A 20,884-nucleotide genomic window follows, 5' to 3' on the forward strand; every position below is an offset into this window, starting at 1 on the left:
GCCTCTGCCCTCTACCCCACGGGGCCGGGAGGGTGTCGGTAGGCAGAAGATCGCGGACTTTCCGGCCGCGCCTTGCGAGCGGCGGGGTGGGGGGTGGAGAGGCTGAGCCGCCCCAGGGGGGAGCAGAGGCCCGGGTCCAGCTGAGGTGTGGGGTGGGCAGTCATCCGCGGGGTGAGGGTGCACTGCGCTGGCCTGCTGGCGGGCCGCTTTCGCTCCTGCTGGGGGAGGGGTGGGCAGCAAGCCCCGCGCTTCTCCCGCCTTTCGCGGGAGGCGGGAACTCTTGGTCTTTTGGGAGGAGGGGAGCCGGAGGAGGGAAGTGCGAAGGCCCTGCCCCGAGGGCGATGCCGTGTCGCGGCTGTAGCGCTTCTGAGGGAGAGCTGGGGGCGGCCAAGCCGTATCCTAAGAAGGGTGAACTGCGATCCCCCTTCCTCCTAGCGCTCGAGGACTGGAGGCGGCACCGGTTCCTTCCTGGGCTGGAGGGCGGGCAGTTGGCACTGCAGGGTGGGCCCCGGAGAGGAAGTGATTGAGTTGCCTACCTGCTGCCCCAACCTGACCTCCAGTTTCCTGTGGATTTGTTAGAGGCTTCAAGCTTTAGCAAACCTGTCTAAATCATTTCAAAGCCATTTTTCTTTTTAAAAAGAAACCTGTTGCTGCAGCTGGGAAGTATTTGGTCTCTATGCCCATGTGGGAGGAAAGTCCTGGCACCCTCATCTAAGCGAAACGTTACCTCAAGCAGAGATTTCCAGCCCTGGGTCGTTTTTCTGTCCTGTAGTGTTTACAGCAAAGGGCGTTGCAGAATTCTTACAGATAATTTCAGTTCAGTTTGCTTTTGATTAAACTTTATGGCCGTTTTATGGAGTGATAAAGCCTACTGAGTGCCTTTAGTGCTGTATGTCTCACATGTATTGCATGTAGGAAAGGTTGGAAATCAAACGTCATTGGGGAAGTCCGGTCTCTTGGAAATAATCCTTTCCCTTGGCCATACCTGTCAGATACAGCTTGGTAATGGTCTTGGCTTTAGAGCATTGAAAGAGGGATGTGGGGTTGTGTCTGGTGTTGCAGTTTTCGTGGCCTGAATAAAATAAGGCTTTGTGCTTTAAGGCAGTAGGTTTTCTTAGGTACGATAAAAATAGAAAGGGAGCCAATTTCTGAAGTTGCAACCAGGAGGTTAGAGAACAGAGGGAGGGGGTGGTAAACTGAAGTGTGAAGAGGGGGGTGGACAGGTGAGAGAGACATGGAAGGACAGAATAGGGTCACAGAAGGGATGGGGAGCAGAGAATTAAGAGATAGACTTGGGAGATGGGGAAAATATTTTTCCTTTAAAAATAAGGAGATCCTCATATTTCAGATCACTACAAAGCAAGTGCCAAGAAAGGCAGGTGATGGTGGAATGGCAGACAGGGAAGTACTAAGGCTGTCTTGTGGAACTTCACTTTAGAACTTCAGTTTTATCTGAGATTTTTTTTCCTCCCTTGCAGAGATTTATTAAATATCAACTTTCATTAGTATAAGGATTTCAGGTTTAGAATACTTTCATAAACATCCCCTCATTTGATCCTCATGATAATCCGTGTTTGAAGTTAACAGTGACTAATTATCCCCCATTTTTCAGAATGGTGTTCTCATCTGTATTGAGGTTCAGAGACTTCAAGTGAAATACAGACGTCTCTGAATTTTAGTCCAGTATCTCACTTCAGTGACCGTTAATTTGCAGAATTTGCCTGATATTTCAAATGTCCATACGGCCTCATGTTTAACCAATTTATTGTGACAGTGTGGTTGACAAGATGCTGGGTTAAATTAGAAGGGATTAGAGCATACTGAATAATTTCTTAACAAGCAAGGACCAGGGGAAGTTTCCTATCGGTTTAACAATCTTTTCCTACCATTACTGGGCTTCTCTTAAGGCTGACTGACTTAGGGGTCAGGGAGATGGTGATGGTGGGGTAAAATAATAACCAGCCACTACTTATTTAGCTTTTACATTTGTGCCTGTAGTATGCTAAGTACTTTGATGTTCATGATCTCATTAATTCTTGCAACAGCCTTATGAGGTAGGTACTGTGATGGTCCCTATTTTACAAGGGAGGACATTTGAAACTTCAGAATGTAATCATTGTATCTTTCCCCACTGACTTCTTAATTTTAAAATGTTTTTATTATTAAATATTTCAAGCATATAAAAATTATAGTTATACCATGTAACAATAACGAATACTGTTATACCCACCACCCAGCTTTATTGTTTTAGGTCTTATTAATGTTTTTTAAAGAAATAAAACATTACAGATAGAACTGAAGCTACTCACACCCCCTTGCCATTCCTCTTCCCCCACCACCACCACCAGAGGTAGTCACTATCCTGAACTTGGTGTTCCTTATTCCTATTTAATGATATATATATGTATCCATACACAATTTATGTTATTGTTTCTTTAACAAATAAATTGTAAGGAAAAAAGAAGATGGGAATCTGTAGATTAAAAAACTTACAAGACCTATCAGCCGATTGTAATATATGGCCCTTATTTGGATACTGATTTTTTTTTTAATCTTAAAAAATGTGACATAAAATAGCTGGAAATATGAACTGGATATTTTATGATAAGGAATTCTTGTTATTTACAGATGAAATGATGTGATTCCTGGGACTTGCTTCAAAATAATCTGGTAAAGGGGGAAGTGGATGGGGCAAGGTTAGCTATGGGTCGATAGTTGTTGGAGCTGTGTGATGGGTATGTGGGAATTCATTATACTATTACGCTGTTTTTGTGTATGTTTTAAATTATAATAAAAAGTATTTTTTTAAATGAGGAAATAAAATTGTGAAGAGAATGATTTGTGCAAGTTAAATGTTATATGTATATGGTATTGTTCTGCATGCTTTTGCTCCTAGACCTATTGGAACATTCTATGAGAGAAGCTCAGAAGAGCCAGCTCTGTGCCTGTGGATGTCATGTGGCATAGGAATTGATGCTTTCAGTGGTTATGAAGAATAGTTGTCCTTTGTGTGCATAGTAAAGTTTGCAAGTAATGATGTTTTTCTTCCAGTGGGGTTTGGCCACATTCATGGTTATTTCTCATGTTATTCCATTCCACTTGGGAAATCAAGGGAAGCCTGTGCAAAATAAGGTGGCTTAAATTATTTTTGCCAAGGGACCAAAAGCCCTCTTTGATGTCTGCATCCTTCGTAGTATATTAGAGAGTGTACTGAATGTAGAAGGCTCTGCCATTTGCTTACTGATCCAGGGCAAGTCTATCACAAGGGTGGTAGAAAAAAACAAGAAAAAACATTGTCTTTGGAATTAGGCTTGGGCTTGGATCCTTGTTCTAGCATATTAGCTCTGTATACTTGGTATACTAAATGCCTCTGAACTTTAGTTTCCCAAAAGTGAAAATGTATTGAACTCTTCATTTGGTTAAACAAATGCTTGAACTAGACCTTTTGTTTGTTTGTTTCGTTTTTCTTTTTGGCCGCACCATGCAGCATTTGCGATCCCGTGCCTCCTGCAGTGGAAGTGCGGAATCCTAACCACTGGACTGCCTGGGAACTCCCAGGACTAGACCTTTTGGAAGGAGTTGGAGAGTGGGGGTGGTGGCTTAGAAAGAGCTTCTCTTTCAGAAATGTGGCTGCTTAACCCCTGTGCCTGTGATACTTGTGCTTGACACCCACAAACTTCATTAAGTAAAAGAAAAATTTTTCCAAAAGTAAACATTTTTCTTACTGCTGCCTAAAGAAATAACTTCACTCTATAATATAACCCAGTCACTGGGCAGAGAAATTACTTTTCTCTTCATAGAGACACCTGCTTCAGTGCCTAGAACTGTCTCCCAATTGCTGAAATATTGGTAAAATAAGATAAAAAGCCATGGCAACTCCTAAGTTTAAATATAACAGCTTAGTTTCTTTGATAAGATCTGTGTTATAGAGTTATATTGAGGGGTTAGAGTTGTAAAATGTGTCTCACAGTGCGTAGTTTATAACAGGTGCTTAATATTTCTTCCCTTTTTGTCCCATCTCATCTCTAAGATGGACAAGCCTTTTTTTTAACTTGTTTTCCCCCCAGTTTTTTTGAGATATAATTGCCATATAACATTGTATTAGTTTAAGTTATACAACGTGATTTGATATATGTACATAATGCAAGATGGTTGCCACAATAAGTTTAGTTAACATACATTACCTCACACAGTTAGGAATTTTTTTCTAATGATGAGAACTTTTAAGATCTCTCTTAGCAACTTTAAAATAAAAAATACAGTATTCTTAACTATAGTCACCATGCTATACATTACATAGGTTCCTTCTAATTCTAAAATTCTGTAATCCTTCCCATTTCCTTCTAACTCTTTCTCTAGTACTTTCTTTTTTCTCCCCCCCGCTGCGCTGCGCGGCTTGTTATATCTTAGTTTCCGGACCAGGGATTGAACCTGGGCCTTCGGCAGTGAGAGTATGGAGTCCTAACCACTGGACCACCAGGGAATTCCCTCTTTCTCTAGTACTTTATTGTCCATAGCATTTTGTATTTTCTCATATTGGTACGTAACTTTCAGTGTTGTCTCTGTAGGAAGATTATACATTCCTTGATGGTGGAAACCATATCTTTATTTCTTAGAAATCTTATAGAGACAAATTATCTAGCTCAGTGCTATGTGAGGATAGTAGCTCAGAAAATGTTTCCTGAAAATGCATGAACCAAAAGTAAAATTCAGGGAGGGAAGTGGGATGGAGGAGAATTCACAGTTAAAAGGCTACAAGAATTTTCCAAATTATTGAGTTTGGTGATTAAGTGTTTCTTATAGCTTCTTAGCTGTTGACGTGTGATATGTGAATATCAGCTTTCTATCAGCTTTGCCATCTAGAAAATAGAGATTAGGTCCATCATTAGCTATTTAAGAACTAGGTTTTAATTATACAAGTAATATATAAATATTCAAGTAAAAAAGTAAAATACTAAAGTCTCCCCTTGTCCTCTCAGGATTCCCCCGCAGGTTATGACAGTCATCAATTTTGTGTTGTATTTTTCCAGACCTGTTCTTTGCGTTTATATATGTATTGAAAATGTATGGTCATAATTATATATGTATATATGTATGGTCATAATACATATATTGTATGTATTATGTATGGTCATAATAATAACTTTTAGATCTTGGTGGAATCTTAGACATCACCTAATCCCTGTTCTCCATCCCTTCCCTATTTTGTAAATGAGGAAACAAGTCCCTGGTTAAGTGGCTTGCCCAAATTATCACAGCTGGTTAGTGACAGAACCAGGACAACAACCCAGGTCTTAGGACTCTCAAGACAGTACTCATCCTACTAGAGCAAATGATATTCTTAAGAAAGTATAAATTGTTGGGAGGAGGAAAATTAGTTCCTTAGTTGCATAATTTTTCCTCTAAAGATTTTTCTTTGATGTTCTTGACTCGAAATCCAACTTTGTGGTATTTAAAAAAAATCAAGATCAAAATTAATAGATGGAGCACCTTAAAGCATAATGCAGTTGACTTTGTAATTAGCAGAGTTGAAAGTGATGAGAAGATCCTCTAATTTTCTTTGTGCCTGCAGGAAGGTGGGAGTCAATCATTTTGACAAGTCTCCTGAAACGAACAGCTAGCAGGAGCTGAACCCTTTTTCCATTTGGTCTCGTGGCAAAGGCAGAGATCACACCAGCAGCTCCACACAGTATGAAAGACAATTCTTTATCTTATTGTATGCTTAAAGTTTTTTTTGTTTTTTGTTTTTCATTTTCAGAAGTAATACATGTTTGCTTTCTAAAAAGTGTAAACTGTGAAAATCCAAACATTTTACATACATATTTATTTTATTTGTATGTTATAGATATTGTTCCATGATAGTATACACAGATCCACTTCATTGTGTTTTTAAATAATTGTAAAGTATATACAGATCCACTTCATTGTGTTTTTAAATAATTGTAAAGTATTCTATAACATGAATGTACCATGATTTTACTGAACAGTTCTGGTGGTGGACATTTAGGTTGTTTCCAATATTTGGATGTTTTGAATAATGCTGCTTTGAACATCTTTGTAAATGTATCTATGTGCCTTTGTACAGGTACTTCTGCAAGATAAATTTCCAGAAGTGAAATTGCTGGGTCAAATGCTGTTGCCAAATTACTCTCCACAAAATATTGTACTGACTTATACTCTCATTGATAGTGTGTGAGGATCCTTGTTTCTCACATTCTCACCAAACTAGATTACTGGGTCATCTTAATTTTTGCCACTTTGATAGGAAAAAAAAGTATCTCATTGTTCTGATATATATTTCCATGATTCTGGTAAGCTTAAATATCTTAAAACTTTCTCATGTTACAAGTCATAGTGCAAAGAATTTGAAATACTAAGACACCACCACTCTCTAGAGCAGATTGGAATTGATATAAGGGTATTTCCTGTTCCTCAGCGAAACTGCCTTTTATTTCTCCAGATATGCCGTGCTCACTAGTGCCCTCTGAACAGTCTTCTGGTACCTCTCTCTTGCCTAAAGACAATGCCCCATTTTCTTGGGATTCCTTGGATGAGGACGGATTGGATGACTCCTTGCTGGAGCTGTCTGATGGGGAAGATGATGGCCATTTCAGTTTCACGGAGGAAGAGATTCAGGAGCTCTTGAAGGATGATGACATATCAAATGAGCACTTTTCTTGGGGAGGAGGCTTGCCTAACGATGATAGCAGGAATGTTGAGAAGGGAGAGAAAGGGAGTCAAATTCCACTTGATACTCCCCAAGAGAAAAATTCATTGTACAGCTTGGGACCAGAAGCTGAGACCCCTAGCCTCTTCAAACTACCTCAACTAAATACATCAGTTGGTCATGGACCAACTCCTACTAAACCATTGAACAGACGCTTTGCACTAGAAAAGAATCTTGTAAAAGTTACAGTTGCACCATTTGATCCAACAGTTTGTGATGTTGTACTTGATAAGGACAAGACTGATACATCCGAAGTTACTGAAAAACCCTCCTCCCTTGGAGAAGAGATGAGAGAAGATGGTCTTAGCCTAAATGAGAGCATAATTTGCACAGAATCTGAAGGGATCAGCCTCAGTAACTCTGCCTATGATGAACCCCCACTCCCTTCTTCAAACAGTAACTTTAAACAAACTGTCTCTGATAAAGATATGTCTGACAGTAAGAAACCTACACCTGTATTCTCTCAGATCTTGGACCATTCAGAGACTCCTAATACGGGGTCATCCTGGAGAAATGGATCACATAAATCAAGTTTTGAAATGAGGTTTCCGGTTGTTTCCAGTTCATCAAACGAAGTAAGTATATTTTTCAAGGTGAAGAGAGGAATGAAATTATTTTCATTCAGAAGCTGTATAGCAGAGCTTTGTATTCAAATAAATTGGGGTTTGAATCCTGACTAGCACTGTGACCCTGGGCAAATTATTTAGCTTCTCTGTTCCCTCACAATTTCTTATCTATAAATTGGAGTAAATGATACTTTACAGTATAGTAAAGATTAATTAAATAATGTATTGACAGTAACTGGTACATAATACTAAATTAACCATTTACTGAATAGACTAAGATGATGATGATTTTATTATTATTTCTCCTTTCTTTGGGTTTCAGCCTAAGTCTCAGTCTTTGGTTGCCACGCTGTATATATTAGATAAAACAGCTCTGAGTCAGCCACTGAAGAGCTGAAAAATCTTGGACAATTTACCTAACCTCTTTGAGCCTGATTCCTTATCTGTCAAATGGGTATAACAGTCCATACCGCTTAGGGTTTCTTTTTTTTTTTCTTGAGATTACCGTCACTGTCTCATTTAAAGCACCTCCCTTAGTGCCCGGTACACACTAGGGTTCACGAGTATGCCTATGTAGCCGTTAGTTCAAGAATATTTCCATAAATGATGTTTTGTTATAACTACGGGCCATCTTTGCTTCTTCATTCTTTCTGCTCTGAAAAAACGCAGGATGTTCTTGACAAGGATTCTGGGAAGCTGAAGGTCCATGAAAAAAGACTAGGCAAAGTCATTCCTGTTCTGCAAACCAAAACAAGGTAATGGTATAGTGAAGTATTCTGGTTTCTGTTGGTTCTCTTCAGTTGCTTTCTTCCTCTCCTGAGTTTCTCCTTAGTGTGGGGAAAAAGCCCTGCACCAGAAGTAAGCATACTTGAAGTTCTGGGACTACCAATAACTATGTGACCTTGAACAAGTCAAATATTCTCTGACCTTGGTTTCTTTGTCAATAAAATGAGGCTAATGATGCCTTCCCTGCTGCCTCACAGGGTTATTTTGAAGAGAAAAAAAGACATATTAGTGAAAGCACTGTGTAAATGTAAGATTTCTTTTCCTGCGTGTGGGGAAGCCTGGTCACGGATATAGGAAGTTAGAATAATTTTTACAAAAATGTTAAGATATAACTATATAGAAAATCATTTAGTCATCTCTCCCAACTTGCATATAACTGTCCTTGGGGAGAATATTTTATAGAGTTTGCAGATTTGGGTCACCTTTTCAATCTGTTCTCTTGTTGCCAGGAGATGGCAGTATCTCTACATGGGCCTTTTCAATTAACAAAGCTATTTTTTTAGGTTGAATCAGATTGGCTTCCTTACAATGAGATTCTTTTAAAAATTTTGATTACACAGATACTAAATTTATTCCTACCACTCCTAATCCCAGTTTTCTGGGGTTTTTTTCTTGTTTTGCTTTGGTTACTTGAAGGAACTTTGTGAATTGCATACAGTGGAAATTAAGGCTACTTGGAGCAGTAATAAACTCACTGTCTCATCCACAGACTCCTTAGTACAGTGTAATCAGCATGAGCGAGGGCCAGAAATTGTTCTTGCCAAGGTCATCAATGTTTTAATTGCCAGATCCAGCTGGTTCTTTTTGGTCTTTATCTTATTCAGTTTTTCTGTGGCTCTATGAAGTTAGCTATTTCCTGACTAACCTTGAATTACTCAACAAATGCTTTCTCTCTCTATGGAGTAAGCAGTCTTCGCTTTGCTATGCCTTGTTTTGTTTTGGTTTTTAAAATTAATTATTTATTTATTTTTGGCTGCGTTGGGTCTTCGTTGCTGTGCGCGGGATTTCTCTAGTTGCAGCAAGTGGGGGCTACTCTTTGTTGCGGTGCACTGGCTTCTCATTGGGGTGGCTTCTCGTTGCGGAGCACGGGCTCTAGGCGTGCGGGCTTCAGTAGTTGTGACACGCAGGCTCAGTAGTTGTGGCGCACGGGCTTAGTTGCACTGCGGCATGTGGGATCTTCCCAGACCAGGGCTCAAACCCCTGTCCCCTGCACTGGCAGGCAGATTCTTAACCACTGCACCACCAGGGAAGTCCCTATGCCTTGTTAACAGCAGGTTGTATCTATTTCTTTTTTCTCTCAACTCCATACTTGGTTGCAGCTTCATATTACGTGACTAACACTGTCTTTTGTCATTGGATCTTAGAGAGTGTTTTGAGAGTTAGTTGTTCTAATCCATCAGCTGTATATGTCTTCTCTGTACAAAGCACTATATTCATGGTTCTAACTGATTGTTTTTCCTCCTGGTTTGCTTTGTTCAAGGACTAATGTTCCGACGTTTTCACCATCAGATCTAGAAAAGCAGAAGCAAAGTTATCTCAGGAATGTCATTGCTCATATAGAAGACCCAGTGGACTCTAACCAAGGTAACACAGTAATCAAAGAATGGCGTATAAAAAATGTGATGAGACTTTTTTTTCCAGTGTAATATAGCTTAAACTGAGAGATTGTCTTGAATGTTTGTAAATTGGTGAGAAAGATAACTTCTTTTTTTTTTTTTGGAGGAAATGCAAATTATTCATTTAATAAGAAAAAATGTTAAACAGAGATCATCAAAAGGGACTATTTTCAAAATGTTTTGAAGCCTGTGCGCAGGATTATTTTCCTGTAACAATTACAATGTCATGTTCCAGAAAGCATTTCCAGAATATCATATGTGTATTGACAGTCTCAGTACCTGATGATCGAGAATAGTTTGTTCCTGGACATCTCTCTCCAAAACAGAGCAAAGATAACTTCTTATCCAAAGATTTTTACTTCAAAGGATTGCCTAACCAGATAATCCTCAAAGTGGTTTGGCTAACCAGTATTAGAGAGGGGTCCAAGGAGACTCATACCAGTACATGAAAAGTGTCTCCCCCATGGCTGAGGGCTGTAACCAGACCTTTTTTGCTAGGGATTTTTTTGCTTCGGATTTTTTTGTCTAAAAATTAGTAGAAGTGGACGACCAGGCACTGCTTGGTAATCATTGGTTTTTTATTTGGAATTATTTTCCCTGTTGCCTTCAGCATTTAAATGTAAAAAGCAGGCATTTCAAATACCATCTTGCATCTTGGCATCTGAATAAAAGCTCTTGAAAGGCTTTGACTATCTTCCAGATCCTTCAGTCTGAGTTCTCCCTAGTTCATTAAAAGCTATTGCAAACCAAAATGCCTGAATTCTTTCTCCAGCCCTCAAGAGACTATAGTCCATGTTTTCATTCATTCATCCTAAACTATTGGCTGATGGGAAAATTCCTAAAGGGAAGCTTGTGAACTGTACTGAAGGTGTAGAGATTAGAAAATACTGGTAAAAGAATTCCTTCTCATAAAGATCACTCCATATTCTATCATCTTTAGCTTTTTTTCTCTATTCATTCAGCACACCTTTCTTGAGTACTTTCAGTGGTGCTCAGTTTGAAGATTAGGGATTGGAAATGTAAAGAGTAAGGTAGGGTCTTGGACCTCTGGGAATTGATAATCCAGAGAGGAAAAGATAATTACACTGCAGTATTGATTAGTGCTCTAGTAGAATTATGTATAAAATGCAGTAGGAGCAGGGAAGGAGCCCTTCTGTTTGTGCTTGGGCAGAGCGGAAGGTGGGGAAGGAGGATGCCCTTGGTAGGCTCCACAGAGAAGATGATGTAGTTCAGTTACTCTAAGATCTATTGTAAATCAGTAGGGAGGGTTTTAGAAGAATTTTTGGCTGAAGATCAAAGGAGAACTCCCCTTTCTTTGACAAATCTTGAATTACTTAGTAGTTTTTTTTTTCTTTTTATAAGGCTGTGAGTGAAAGGTTTAGAACTCTGAGACATCAGCCAGAAGAATTTTATATTCCGGCGTCCTTTTATTTTTTACCCAGAGATTTCATTAAGCAGTCAAATACTACTCATACTGATTGCTCGGCCTCTACGTATGAGATCACTTTGCTTGAACTAAAGGACTTGTGGAACTAGAGACATCCCCACCCCCACCCCCGCTTTCATTAGAGGGGCAAATTAAAAGAAGTTCATCTATATTCAACCTCTGTGGAAGAGACTTGATCATTGCTTTCCCTCTGTGAGGTGACTTACTTTCTTTTGTATCCTAGGCAGTTGACAATGACGATATCCAATCACATTTTTCTTTCTCATTTGGGGCATTTAGAAAAGAAAATTTCACAAGAAGAGCAGTGAGCAGCTGCTCATATTATTGCATCTTTTCCAGTCTCTTCCTCATTCAGCAGTCCCTCTTCCACTTTATCACAACAATCTATATGCCATAAGGAATGGCTAGAATAACTAGAATAGAGAAAAGTCAGCCTGCTTTAGTGGTCGGGAAAACAAAGTCTGGGCTAGAGTTAACTTCTGTGTTCATATCCTAGCACCACTGCTTACTGGCTTTGTGACCTTAAGCCAGTAAAAACTCAGTTTTCTCATTTATAAAATGGAGATAACAATGAGGCTTAGTTTATGTGAAAATTATACATGTAAGTAGTAGTATAATGCATAGAACAGTACCTAGCCATAGCAACTAACATTTATTAAATATTTAGTAGTATTAGCAAGAAAGTGTATCTTCTCATACTGAAGTTTTTATAGGTAAAAATAGTGTGATGTTAGGTGTTTGCTTTTAAATCTAAAAACAAAACAAAACGAAAAAACTCAACCTGAAACATTAGAGAAAACAGCCTTACAAAAACATTGATAAATGAAGCTGAGTGATTGGAGGGGAGGGGGAGGCTTATTATACTATTCTCTACTTTTGTGTATATTTGAAATTTTCCATAATAAAAGGTTGGTTTTTGTTTGTTTGTTTGGTTGGTTTTTTAAGTGCATCTTTTAGGGGATTTCTTTTTTACATCTAAGAATTTTCAACATTACCAGTTACTCTAAAACCTTCATAGGCCTCCAGTGCTTGCTTCTGCCTTCCAGGAACCAAGTGTGATACTAAATGCTGTGTCACTTTCCACTGCCTAATATTCATACATCCAACATTTAAAGATTTTATATACCATATTGCAGGGGGGGTGTGGGCATATTCTTTCTCTCCTCTCTTTATATGTGAATTACTGGGCAGCTAGAAGCAAAAAGAAGGAGCAGAGCGTCTCCTGCCCTTATTTTTGAGATGTTTAGTGCTATTTCACCTTGGAAAAGTATAACTCTTCAGGTTTCTTATTCGACACAGAGAAATTAATGGGGGGCAGTTTCAAAATTAGTTCCTATCAATTCAGTTTGAATCCTCTCCATTAGGTTAATCAATCATCTTCTTTCACTTTATCAATAATGTATATATTATTGACAACAGAATATAATAATGTAAATCATTCTTCAACTCTATTATTGTAATATAGGTATAATCTCTTTTTAGTTTAGTGCCACATGGGTCTTTAATAGCATTTACAAAGAAATACCAGCCACTTCCTTTCTGACATCCCAGCTAATGGATAACTTTATATGGGATTATAAATTCTTAGAGTAGGAAAGGACCATTAAGATCTCCTTAATCTCCTAACATATAAATCTGTTCTGTATATCTTTGCCAAGTGACTCTTCAGCCTTTGCTTAGAGTCTAATAGTGCAGAACTCATCACCTCATGAAGCAGGCCATTCATTGCTTAGACAATTTTTTTTTTTTAAATTAGAGTATAGTTGATTTACAATGTTGTATTAGTTTCAGGTGTACAGCAAAGTGATTCAGTTATACATATACATATGTTCATTCCTTTTTAGATTCTTTTCAGAAAATTCTAATTGTTAGAAAATTAGTCCTTACATTGAGCCAAACTACTTCCTTATAATTTCCAGTGGTAGTTCCTAGTTCTGCCCTCTAGGATCACAAAAAATAACTACTCTCTTCCATTTACTTAATGTATTAGGGACCTTTCCATGTTAAATATCTCAAATTAAGATTTTTAATGATTATGAAGTATCATTTATTATTCCATCTTGATAATTAGGTTATGTCCATTTTCATTAGTAATGCTGCAGTGAACATTCTGGTTCATAAATGTTTATGTACAACTCTTATTTCTATAGGATGAATGCCTAGAAGTGGAATTGCTGGGTAAAGTATATAAACATTTTTAAAACTTTCGTTACACATTACCAGATTGTCCTGCCCAAAAAAATTGTATTAATTTTTGTCACCAATTTGACAGGTAAATTTTAACATTTTGTTTTTAATAATTAATGAGGTTAAACATTTTTCACATGTTTCTTGGCAATTTATATTTAATCATAATTTCTTAAAATTATCTAATATCTAGTCAATATTCCAGTTTCCCCTGTTTTCCCAAAAATGTCTTCTTGTAAATTGTTCAAACAGGATCTAATCAAGGTTCATGTGTTTAGTTATTGTCTCCTTAGTCCCTCTTAATCTAGGTCACTTGGTTTGTAGTTTGTCCCACTTTCTGAATTGTGTCTGATTGTTTCCTTGTGGCATTGTTTAACTTGTTCCTCCATCCCCTGTATTTCCTGTAAACTGGAAGTTGGGTCTAGAGGAGGGATTAGATTCAGACTAAGCATTTAAGATAAGCTGGAATAATTCATAGGTACCATTGTGTGTTCATCCCATATCAAATAAGGAGGCACCACCTAATGACAGATTGTTCCACTAATAGTGATGCTAAGTTTGATCACTTTGTTAAAGTGTTAACTGCCGTATCTTTCCATTCTAAGGTACATTTTCCCCTTTGTAATTAGTAAGTCATCTGTGGGGTGATTCCTTGGTACCATTTGAATATCCTGTTCCACAACAATTGTTCACCTAATGGTTTGATCATTCATTGGTGATCTCTGCCCGAATCAGCTACTACACAGAGAGTTGCATAGAAAATGTTTGATTTCCTAAATATATCATTTCTTCTACAATTACTAGCTAGCATACTTGTATGAAGATTTCAGGTTTTTTTTTTAGTATCACTATTACCTCATGAACTAAAAAAAATCAATGTCTTCTAATCAATTATAGTCAGTATTCTTTTTGATGCTCAATTTGTCCCAGTTTTGACCAATGAGAAATCCTTCAAGCGGGCTCCTATGTTTTCTGACATGACCCCATTAGTCTTTCTTTTTTTGATTGTGATAAAAAAAATTAACATAAAATTTACCATCTTAACCATTTTAAGTGTATAGTTCAGTAGTGTTAAGTTTATTCACATTGTTGTGAAACAGATCTCTAGAACTTTTTAATCTTGCAAATCTCAAACTCTACACCCGTTAAAAAATAACTAGCCTTCCCCTGCCACTCCCCCAAAGCCCCTGGTAATCACCATTCTACTTTTTTTTTTTTTAATAAATTTATTTATTTTATTTATTTTTGGCTGCATTGGGTCTTCATTGCTGCGTGCGGGCTTTCTCTAGTTGTGGCGAGTGGGGGCTACTCTTCGTTGTGGTGCGCGGGCTTCTCACTGCGGTGGCTTCTCTTGTTGCGCAGCACGGGCTCTAGGCTCGCGGGCTTCAGTAGTTGTGGCACACGGGCTCTAGAGCGCAGGCTCAGTAGTTGTGGCGCACGGGCTTAGTTGCTCTGCAGCATGTGGGATCTTCCCAGACCAGGGCTCGAACCCGTGTCCCCTGCATTGGCAGGTGGATTCTTAACCACGGCACCACCAGGGAAGTCCCCATTCTATTCTTTGTTTCTATGAATTTGAATACTTTAGATAACCTCATATATGTGGAATCATATAGTACTGGTCTTTTTGTGACTGGTTTATTTCACTTAGCATAATGTCTCCTCAAGTTTCATCCATGGGGTAGCATGTGCCAGAATTTCCTTCCTTCTTATGGATGAATAATATTCCACTGTATGTATATATACCACATTTTGTTTATCCATTTCTCCTTTAGTGGACATTTGGATTGCTTCAACCTCTTGGCTGTTGTGAATAGTGCTGCTTATGAACATGGGTGTGCAGATAATCTCTTCGAGACCCTGCTTTCAATTCTTTTGGTTATGTCCCCAGAAGTGGGATTGCTGGGTCATATGGTAGTTCTATTTTTAATTTTTTATTGATACTTGCATACTGTTTAACACAGTGATTGTACATTTTGGAATCTCATCAACAGTGTGCAAGGGTTCCAGTTTCTCTACATCCCCACCAATGCTTGTTATTTTCTGTTTTCTGGTAGTAGCTATCCTAATGATTGTTAAATCAGTATTCATTATTTGTATTACAACTAAGTAAATACTGTTTACTGCAAAGCCAAGTAGTGTAGTACTATGGTTTCATTTTTCTTTCTTGAATTATTTGTTTTTCTGGAGTTGTTAATTACCTCACTTTTTTTTTAAACTACAAATGATTCTTTAGAGGGTTGCTAAGATCATTCATTTGAGACCTTTCTTTTCTAATTTAGTGAGGGATGTTAGGAGCAAGAAGAGAGAAAGTCATGCAGTCAACCTGCTATATTTATCTGGAAGTATGCCTTAACTTTTTTTCTTTTTTTAAATCAACTTTAATGTGGTATGTTTTACATGCAATAAAATGCACCCATTTTAAGTGTACTTGGTGAGTTTTGACAGAACTATGCACTTGTGAGATCATCACAGCAATCAAGCTTGATAGAACATTCCCACCACCCTAAAAATTTCCCTTGTGTTCCATCCCAGTCAATCTGTCCCTGCCTCCACTTCAGCTCTAGGAAAGCACTGATTTCTTTTTGGTCATTATAGATTAGATTTGTCTTTTCTAGAGTTACATATAAATGGAATCATGCAGTATGTGCTCTTTTGTGTTTGTTTTTCTATTACCTGGAGTAGTTTTTTAAAACAACAAGAAACAACTCCATGTTGTTGCATGTATCAATAGTTCTTATACGTCCACTGCTGAATTTTTCCTTGTATGAATATACCACAGTTTAGTCATTTGTTGATGGACATTTCTGTTTCTAGTTTTTGGTTATTATGAATAAAGCATCTATGAACATTCATATATGGGTTTTTTGTGTGAACATGTGTTCATTTCTCTAGGGAAAATAATTAGGAGTGAAATTGCTGAGTCATTTAGTATGTGTTTTTTTAACTGTATAGGAAACTTCCAAAATGTTTTCCAAAGTGATTATACTATTTTATGGCTTTTGTAAGGCAAAGCTTAGGTTCTTCTTTTTTAATATGAATATCTAGTTGTTCTAACACCATTTATTGAAAAAATTATTCTTTCCATGGGTTTATTTCTGACTTTTCTATTCTGTTCCATTAATATATGTGTGTTTTCTTATGTCAGTATTACACTGTCTTGATTATTATAACTTTATAGTGAGTCTTAAAATTGTTTGGTCCTTTGGATTTCCATAAGTTTTTAAAATCAATTTCATCTTGTCAATTGGGATTGTGTTGAATCTGTAGAACAATTTGGGGAAAGTTGATATCATAACAATATTGAGCCTTCCAATCCATGAACAGGATATAGTTCTCAATTTATTTATGTCTTTAATTTCTCAGCAGTTTTTTGTACAGGTCTTGTACATATTTTGTTAAATTAATTCATAAGTATCTTATGCTTTTTTATGGTATTGTAAGTGATAATTTTTAATTTTCAATTTCTAGCTGGTCATTGCTAGCATATAGATATACAGTTGATTTTTTTATGTTGACCTTGTGTCCTACAACCATGCTAAGTTTTTCTATTACTTTTGGTAACTTTTTAATAGACCCCTTAGAAGTTTCTATGTTAACATGACTTTATCTGCAAATAAGGACAGTGTATTTCTTCCTTTCCAATCTATAAGCCTTTTATTTCTTGCCTTACAGCACTGACTAGGATCTCTAGTACATTAAGTATGATATTAGATGTAGATTCATCATAGGTGCTCTTTATCAGGTGAGGAAATTCCCCTTCTGTTTGTACTTTGGTGGGAGTTTTTATCATGAATGAATGATGAACTTTGTCAAATGAATTTTCTGCATTTATTCGGATCATACTGTGTTTCTCCTTTATTTTGTAACATGGTGTACTACATTTATTGATTTTTTGGACTGTTAGGCCAATTGCATTCCTGGGATAAAGTCACTGGGTCTTGATGAATTATCCTTTAGTCAATTTGCTAGTATTTTTAAGGGTTTTTATGTCTTGTTTATGAGGAATATTGGTCTTCAATTTTTCTTGTATGTACTGTCCTCCTCTGGTTTAAGTATCATGGTGATGCTGGCTTCATAAATTTAGTTGGGAATTGTTTTCTCCTCAGTTTCTCAGTTTGTGCAGGATTGGTATTGTTTCTTCCTTTAAATATTTGGTAGAATTTACCAATAAAGCCTGGAGTTTTCTTTTTGGCAAGGTTTGTAACTACAGATGTAATAGATACAGGGCTTTTCAGAATTTCTTTATCTTCTTTATCTTGGTAATTTGTGTCTTACAAGGAATTTGTCCATTTTATCTAAGTTGATGAATTTATTGGCATAAAATTATTCATTAAAAGTTTCTTTATTATTCCTTTAATTACTGTAGGATCTGTAGTGATGTTCACTGTTTCATTTCTAATATTGGTAATTTGTCTTTTTTTTCTTAAACAAATCTAGTTAAAGGTTTATCGATTTTATTAATTTTTTCCCCAAAGTAAGTTTCTAGTTTCATATTTCTATGTTGTTGGCTATTTTCTTTTCTTCACTTTATTATTTCTTTTCCATTTACTTTGGGTTTAATTTGTTCTTGTGATTCGCGGGCTTCAGTAGTTGTGGCTTGTGGGCTGTAGAGCTCAGGCTCAGTAGTTGTGGCTCACGGGCCTAGTTGCTCCGCGGCATGTGGGATCTTCCCAGACCAGGGCTCGAACCCGTGTCCCCTGCATTGGCAGGCAGACTCCCAACCACTGTGCCACCAGGGAAGCCCCATCCTTTTACTTTTAAACTATCTATATGTTTAAAGTGGATGTCTTTTTTTTTTTTTTTTTTTAATTTTTATTTATTTATTTATTTATGGCTGTGTTGGGTCTTCGTTTCTGTGCGAGGGCTTTCTCTAGTTGTGGCAAGCGGGGACCACTCTTCATCGCGGTGCGTGGGCCTCTCACTATCACGGCCTCTCTTGTTGTGGAGCACAGGCTCCAGAGGCGCAGGCTCAGTAGTTGTGGCTCATGGGCCCAGTTGCTCCGCAGCATGTGGGATCTTCCCAGACCAGGGCTCAAACCCTTGTCCCCTGCATTGACAGGCAGATTCTCAACCACTGCGCCACCAGGGAAGCCCCTACTACTTGTTTTCTATTTGTCTATATGTTCGTTGTTTCTTCTTTCATCTTTTCCTGTGTTTTTTTTTGTTTTGGTTTTTTTGGTTTTTTTTTTGAGTATTTTTTAGTATTCCGTTTTATCTCCATGCTTGACTTATTACCTATACATCTTTGTTTTATTTTCAGTGGTTGTTCTAGGGTAGTAGTTCTCACAGTTTCTGGTCTCAGGACTTGTTTACACTCTTACAGATTATTCATACTCTTAAAAATTGAGGACCCCAAAATGTTTTTGTTTGTTTGCATTGTATCTATCTATCTATACGCAACCATATTAAAAGTTATAACTGGTAAATTGTTAAAATATTTATTAATATATTTTAAGATAATTCATTGCATGTTAACATAATGTTTTTATTAAAAATAACTATAATTTTCAAAACAAAACCAAAATTTTAAGGAGAAGAATGCATTGATTTACATTTTTGCAAATTTCTTTTAACATCTGGCTTAATAGAAAACTACCAGATTCTCATGTGGTTCTGCGTTCTGTATCATGTTGTGTAGCCTCTTGAAAACTCACCAGTACACTTTTGAGAGATTGCAAGTAGTAAAAACAAATAACATCTTAGTGCTGTTATGAAAATAATTTTGATCTTGTGAAGCCTCAGAAGGGTGTTGAGGACTCCCACGGATCCTGGGACATACTTTGAGAACTGTTGCTCTATAGTTTACAATACAGATCTTTAACTTTAATCAGTCTACCTTCAAATAATATACCGCTTAACATATACTGTAAGGCCCTAACAATAGTACCCTTCCAAATCTCCATTTTTTGTTACTGTTTTTATACATATTATATATACATATATTATAAACTCTTCAATACATTATTGCTTTTACTTTATTTTTTTGTTTTTAAAAAATATTTATTTATTTATTTTGGCTGCTCTGGGTCTTAGTTGTGGCACGTGGGATCTTCACTGCGGCATGCAGACTCTTAGTTGCGGCATGCAGACTCTTAGTTGCGGCATGCACGTGGAATCTAGTTCCCTGACCAGGGATCGAACCCGGGCCCCCTGCATTGGGGGCGCAGAGCCTTACCCACTGGAACACCAGGGCAGTCCCTGATTATTGCTTTTACTTTAAACAGTTATCTTTTAAAGACACTTTTTAAATGAGAAAAGGGCTTTTGTATTTACTCACATATTTACCATTTCCAGTGCTCTTGATTCCTTTCCTTCTCATATTTTCTTTTTTTCCTGATGAACTCCTTTTAGTGTCTTATAGTGCAGGTCTGCTGTTGTGAAGTCTCTGCTTTTGTTTACTTATTTTATATTTGTTTTGCCTTCATTAAAAAAAAACTTTTTATTTTGAAAAATTATAAACTCATAGACTCATAAGAAGTTTTGAGTCTCACCTCAGTTGTTTCCCTTCCCTTAGGGATTACAGTTCTGAGCAGTCTGAATACAGTTGTTTCATACATTTTGCCCAGTCTGTAGTTGCTTACAGTGGAGGTATGCCCATTCATTATGATTAGAAGTGGAAGTCTGCTTTGATTTTTACTGAAGACCATAAGCAGCAGTGGTTATGTAAATTCTGTTTCTACATTTGCCATTACTGTTGAGAACATTCATACATTGTTCAGTATCCCCTATACAATACAACACTGCAGAAATGAGTTATATAATAATTCCTGTTTCTTTCTTTTGTTTTTTGCCTTATATGCATGGAAAAAATCAGTCAAGATTTGTACTAGATCATCACACTTTTGTTGGCCTGGATGTTTGCATTCTGGCTTTCTACTTAATCTTTTTTTCCTTTTTTTTTTTTGGCCACACTGTGTGACTTGTGGGATGTGGGATCTTAGTTCCCCGACCAGGCATTGAACCTGGCCCATCAGCAGTGAGAGCATGGAGACCTAACCACTGGACCGCCAGGGAATTCCCTATTCCTATTTTATTAATCTTTTTGTAAAAGCAGTAGCCTATACCCCTGTAGCACATTTTTTTTTCTTTCCTTCCCTCTTCATTCCCTCCCCTGTATTAGGTAATTTTTTGACTGCATTGAATAAAGACATTGTGATTGCCTTTAAGTAACTGAGTTTAAGGATTTACAGGAAAAGATGAAGATTAGAGGCTCAACAACATAGCTCGGCCTCATAATAAAAAGAATCAACCATAGAGCCAGGCCCCCTCAGAAATGGATGCCTTTGTTCCCTTTTCAATAGGTTTTCCATGCTGAGTTAGTGATTCTGGTACTTCTAATCTTATCTATCTCTGTGACTAGTGCTTCTGCTGCTCTCTGTTAGCTATCTCAAGTGTCTGTCCTCTCCTAGAGCCCTGCCTCTGTGTGCTCTTCTCTCTCTTGTTCTCATTATTAAAGCTCACATTCACATTCCAAGGGAGAGTATCTGATTGATTCACTTAATGACCTATTGGTGCCAGGCCAGGTGCCAGATCTTAGGTCATTAGCCAGCAGAGA

The 20,884-nt window shown here is 37.5% G+C and overlaps 1 protein-coding gene across 8 annotated transcripts in view; it reads left to right on the top strand.

Annotated features, from left to right (window-relative positions):
- The window catches only part of S100PBP (S100P binding protein), a 29,834-nt gene that overhangs the window by 424 nt on the left and 8,526 nt on the right, over positions 1-20,884 (top strand). For 3 of the 8 annotated variants that reach the window (XM_068539427.1, XM_068539434.1, XM_068539433.1), the window contains exons 2-5: positions 5,573-5,689; positions 6,461-7,302; positions 7,963-8,048; positions 9,560-9,663. In XM_068539427.1, coding sequence (XP_068395528.1) covers positions 6,463-7,302; positions 7,963-8,048; positions 9,560-9,663 — 1,030 coding nt within the window. In that variant the 5' untranslated portion in view covers positions 5,573-5,689; positions 6,461-6,462. Of the gene's footprint in view, positions 1-199; positions 2,671-3,858; positions 5,690-6,460; positions 7,303-7,962; positions 8,049-9,559; positions 9,664-13,292; positions 13,324-20,884 lie in introns of those variants that run through there. The other 5 variants (XM_068539429.1, XM_068539432.1, XM_068539435.1 and 2 more) reach the window with 4 other exon arrangements.

Source organism: Eschrichtius robustus, chromosome 3, assembly GCF_028021215.1.
Source record: "Eschrichtius robustus isolate mEscRob2 chromosome 3, mEscRob2.pri, whole genome shotgun sequence".
NCBI lineage: Eukaryota > Metazoa > Chordata > Mammalia > Artiodactyla > Eschrichtiidae > Eschrichtius > Eschrichtius robustus.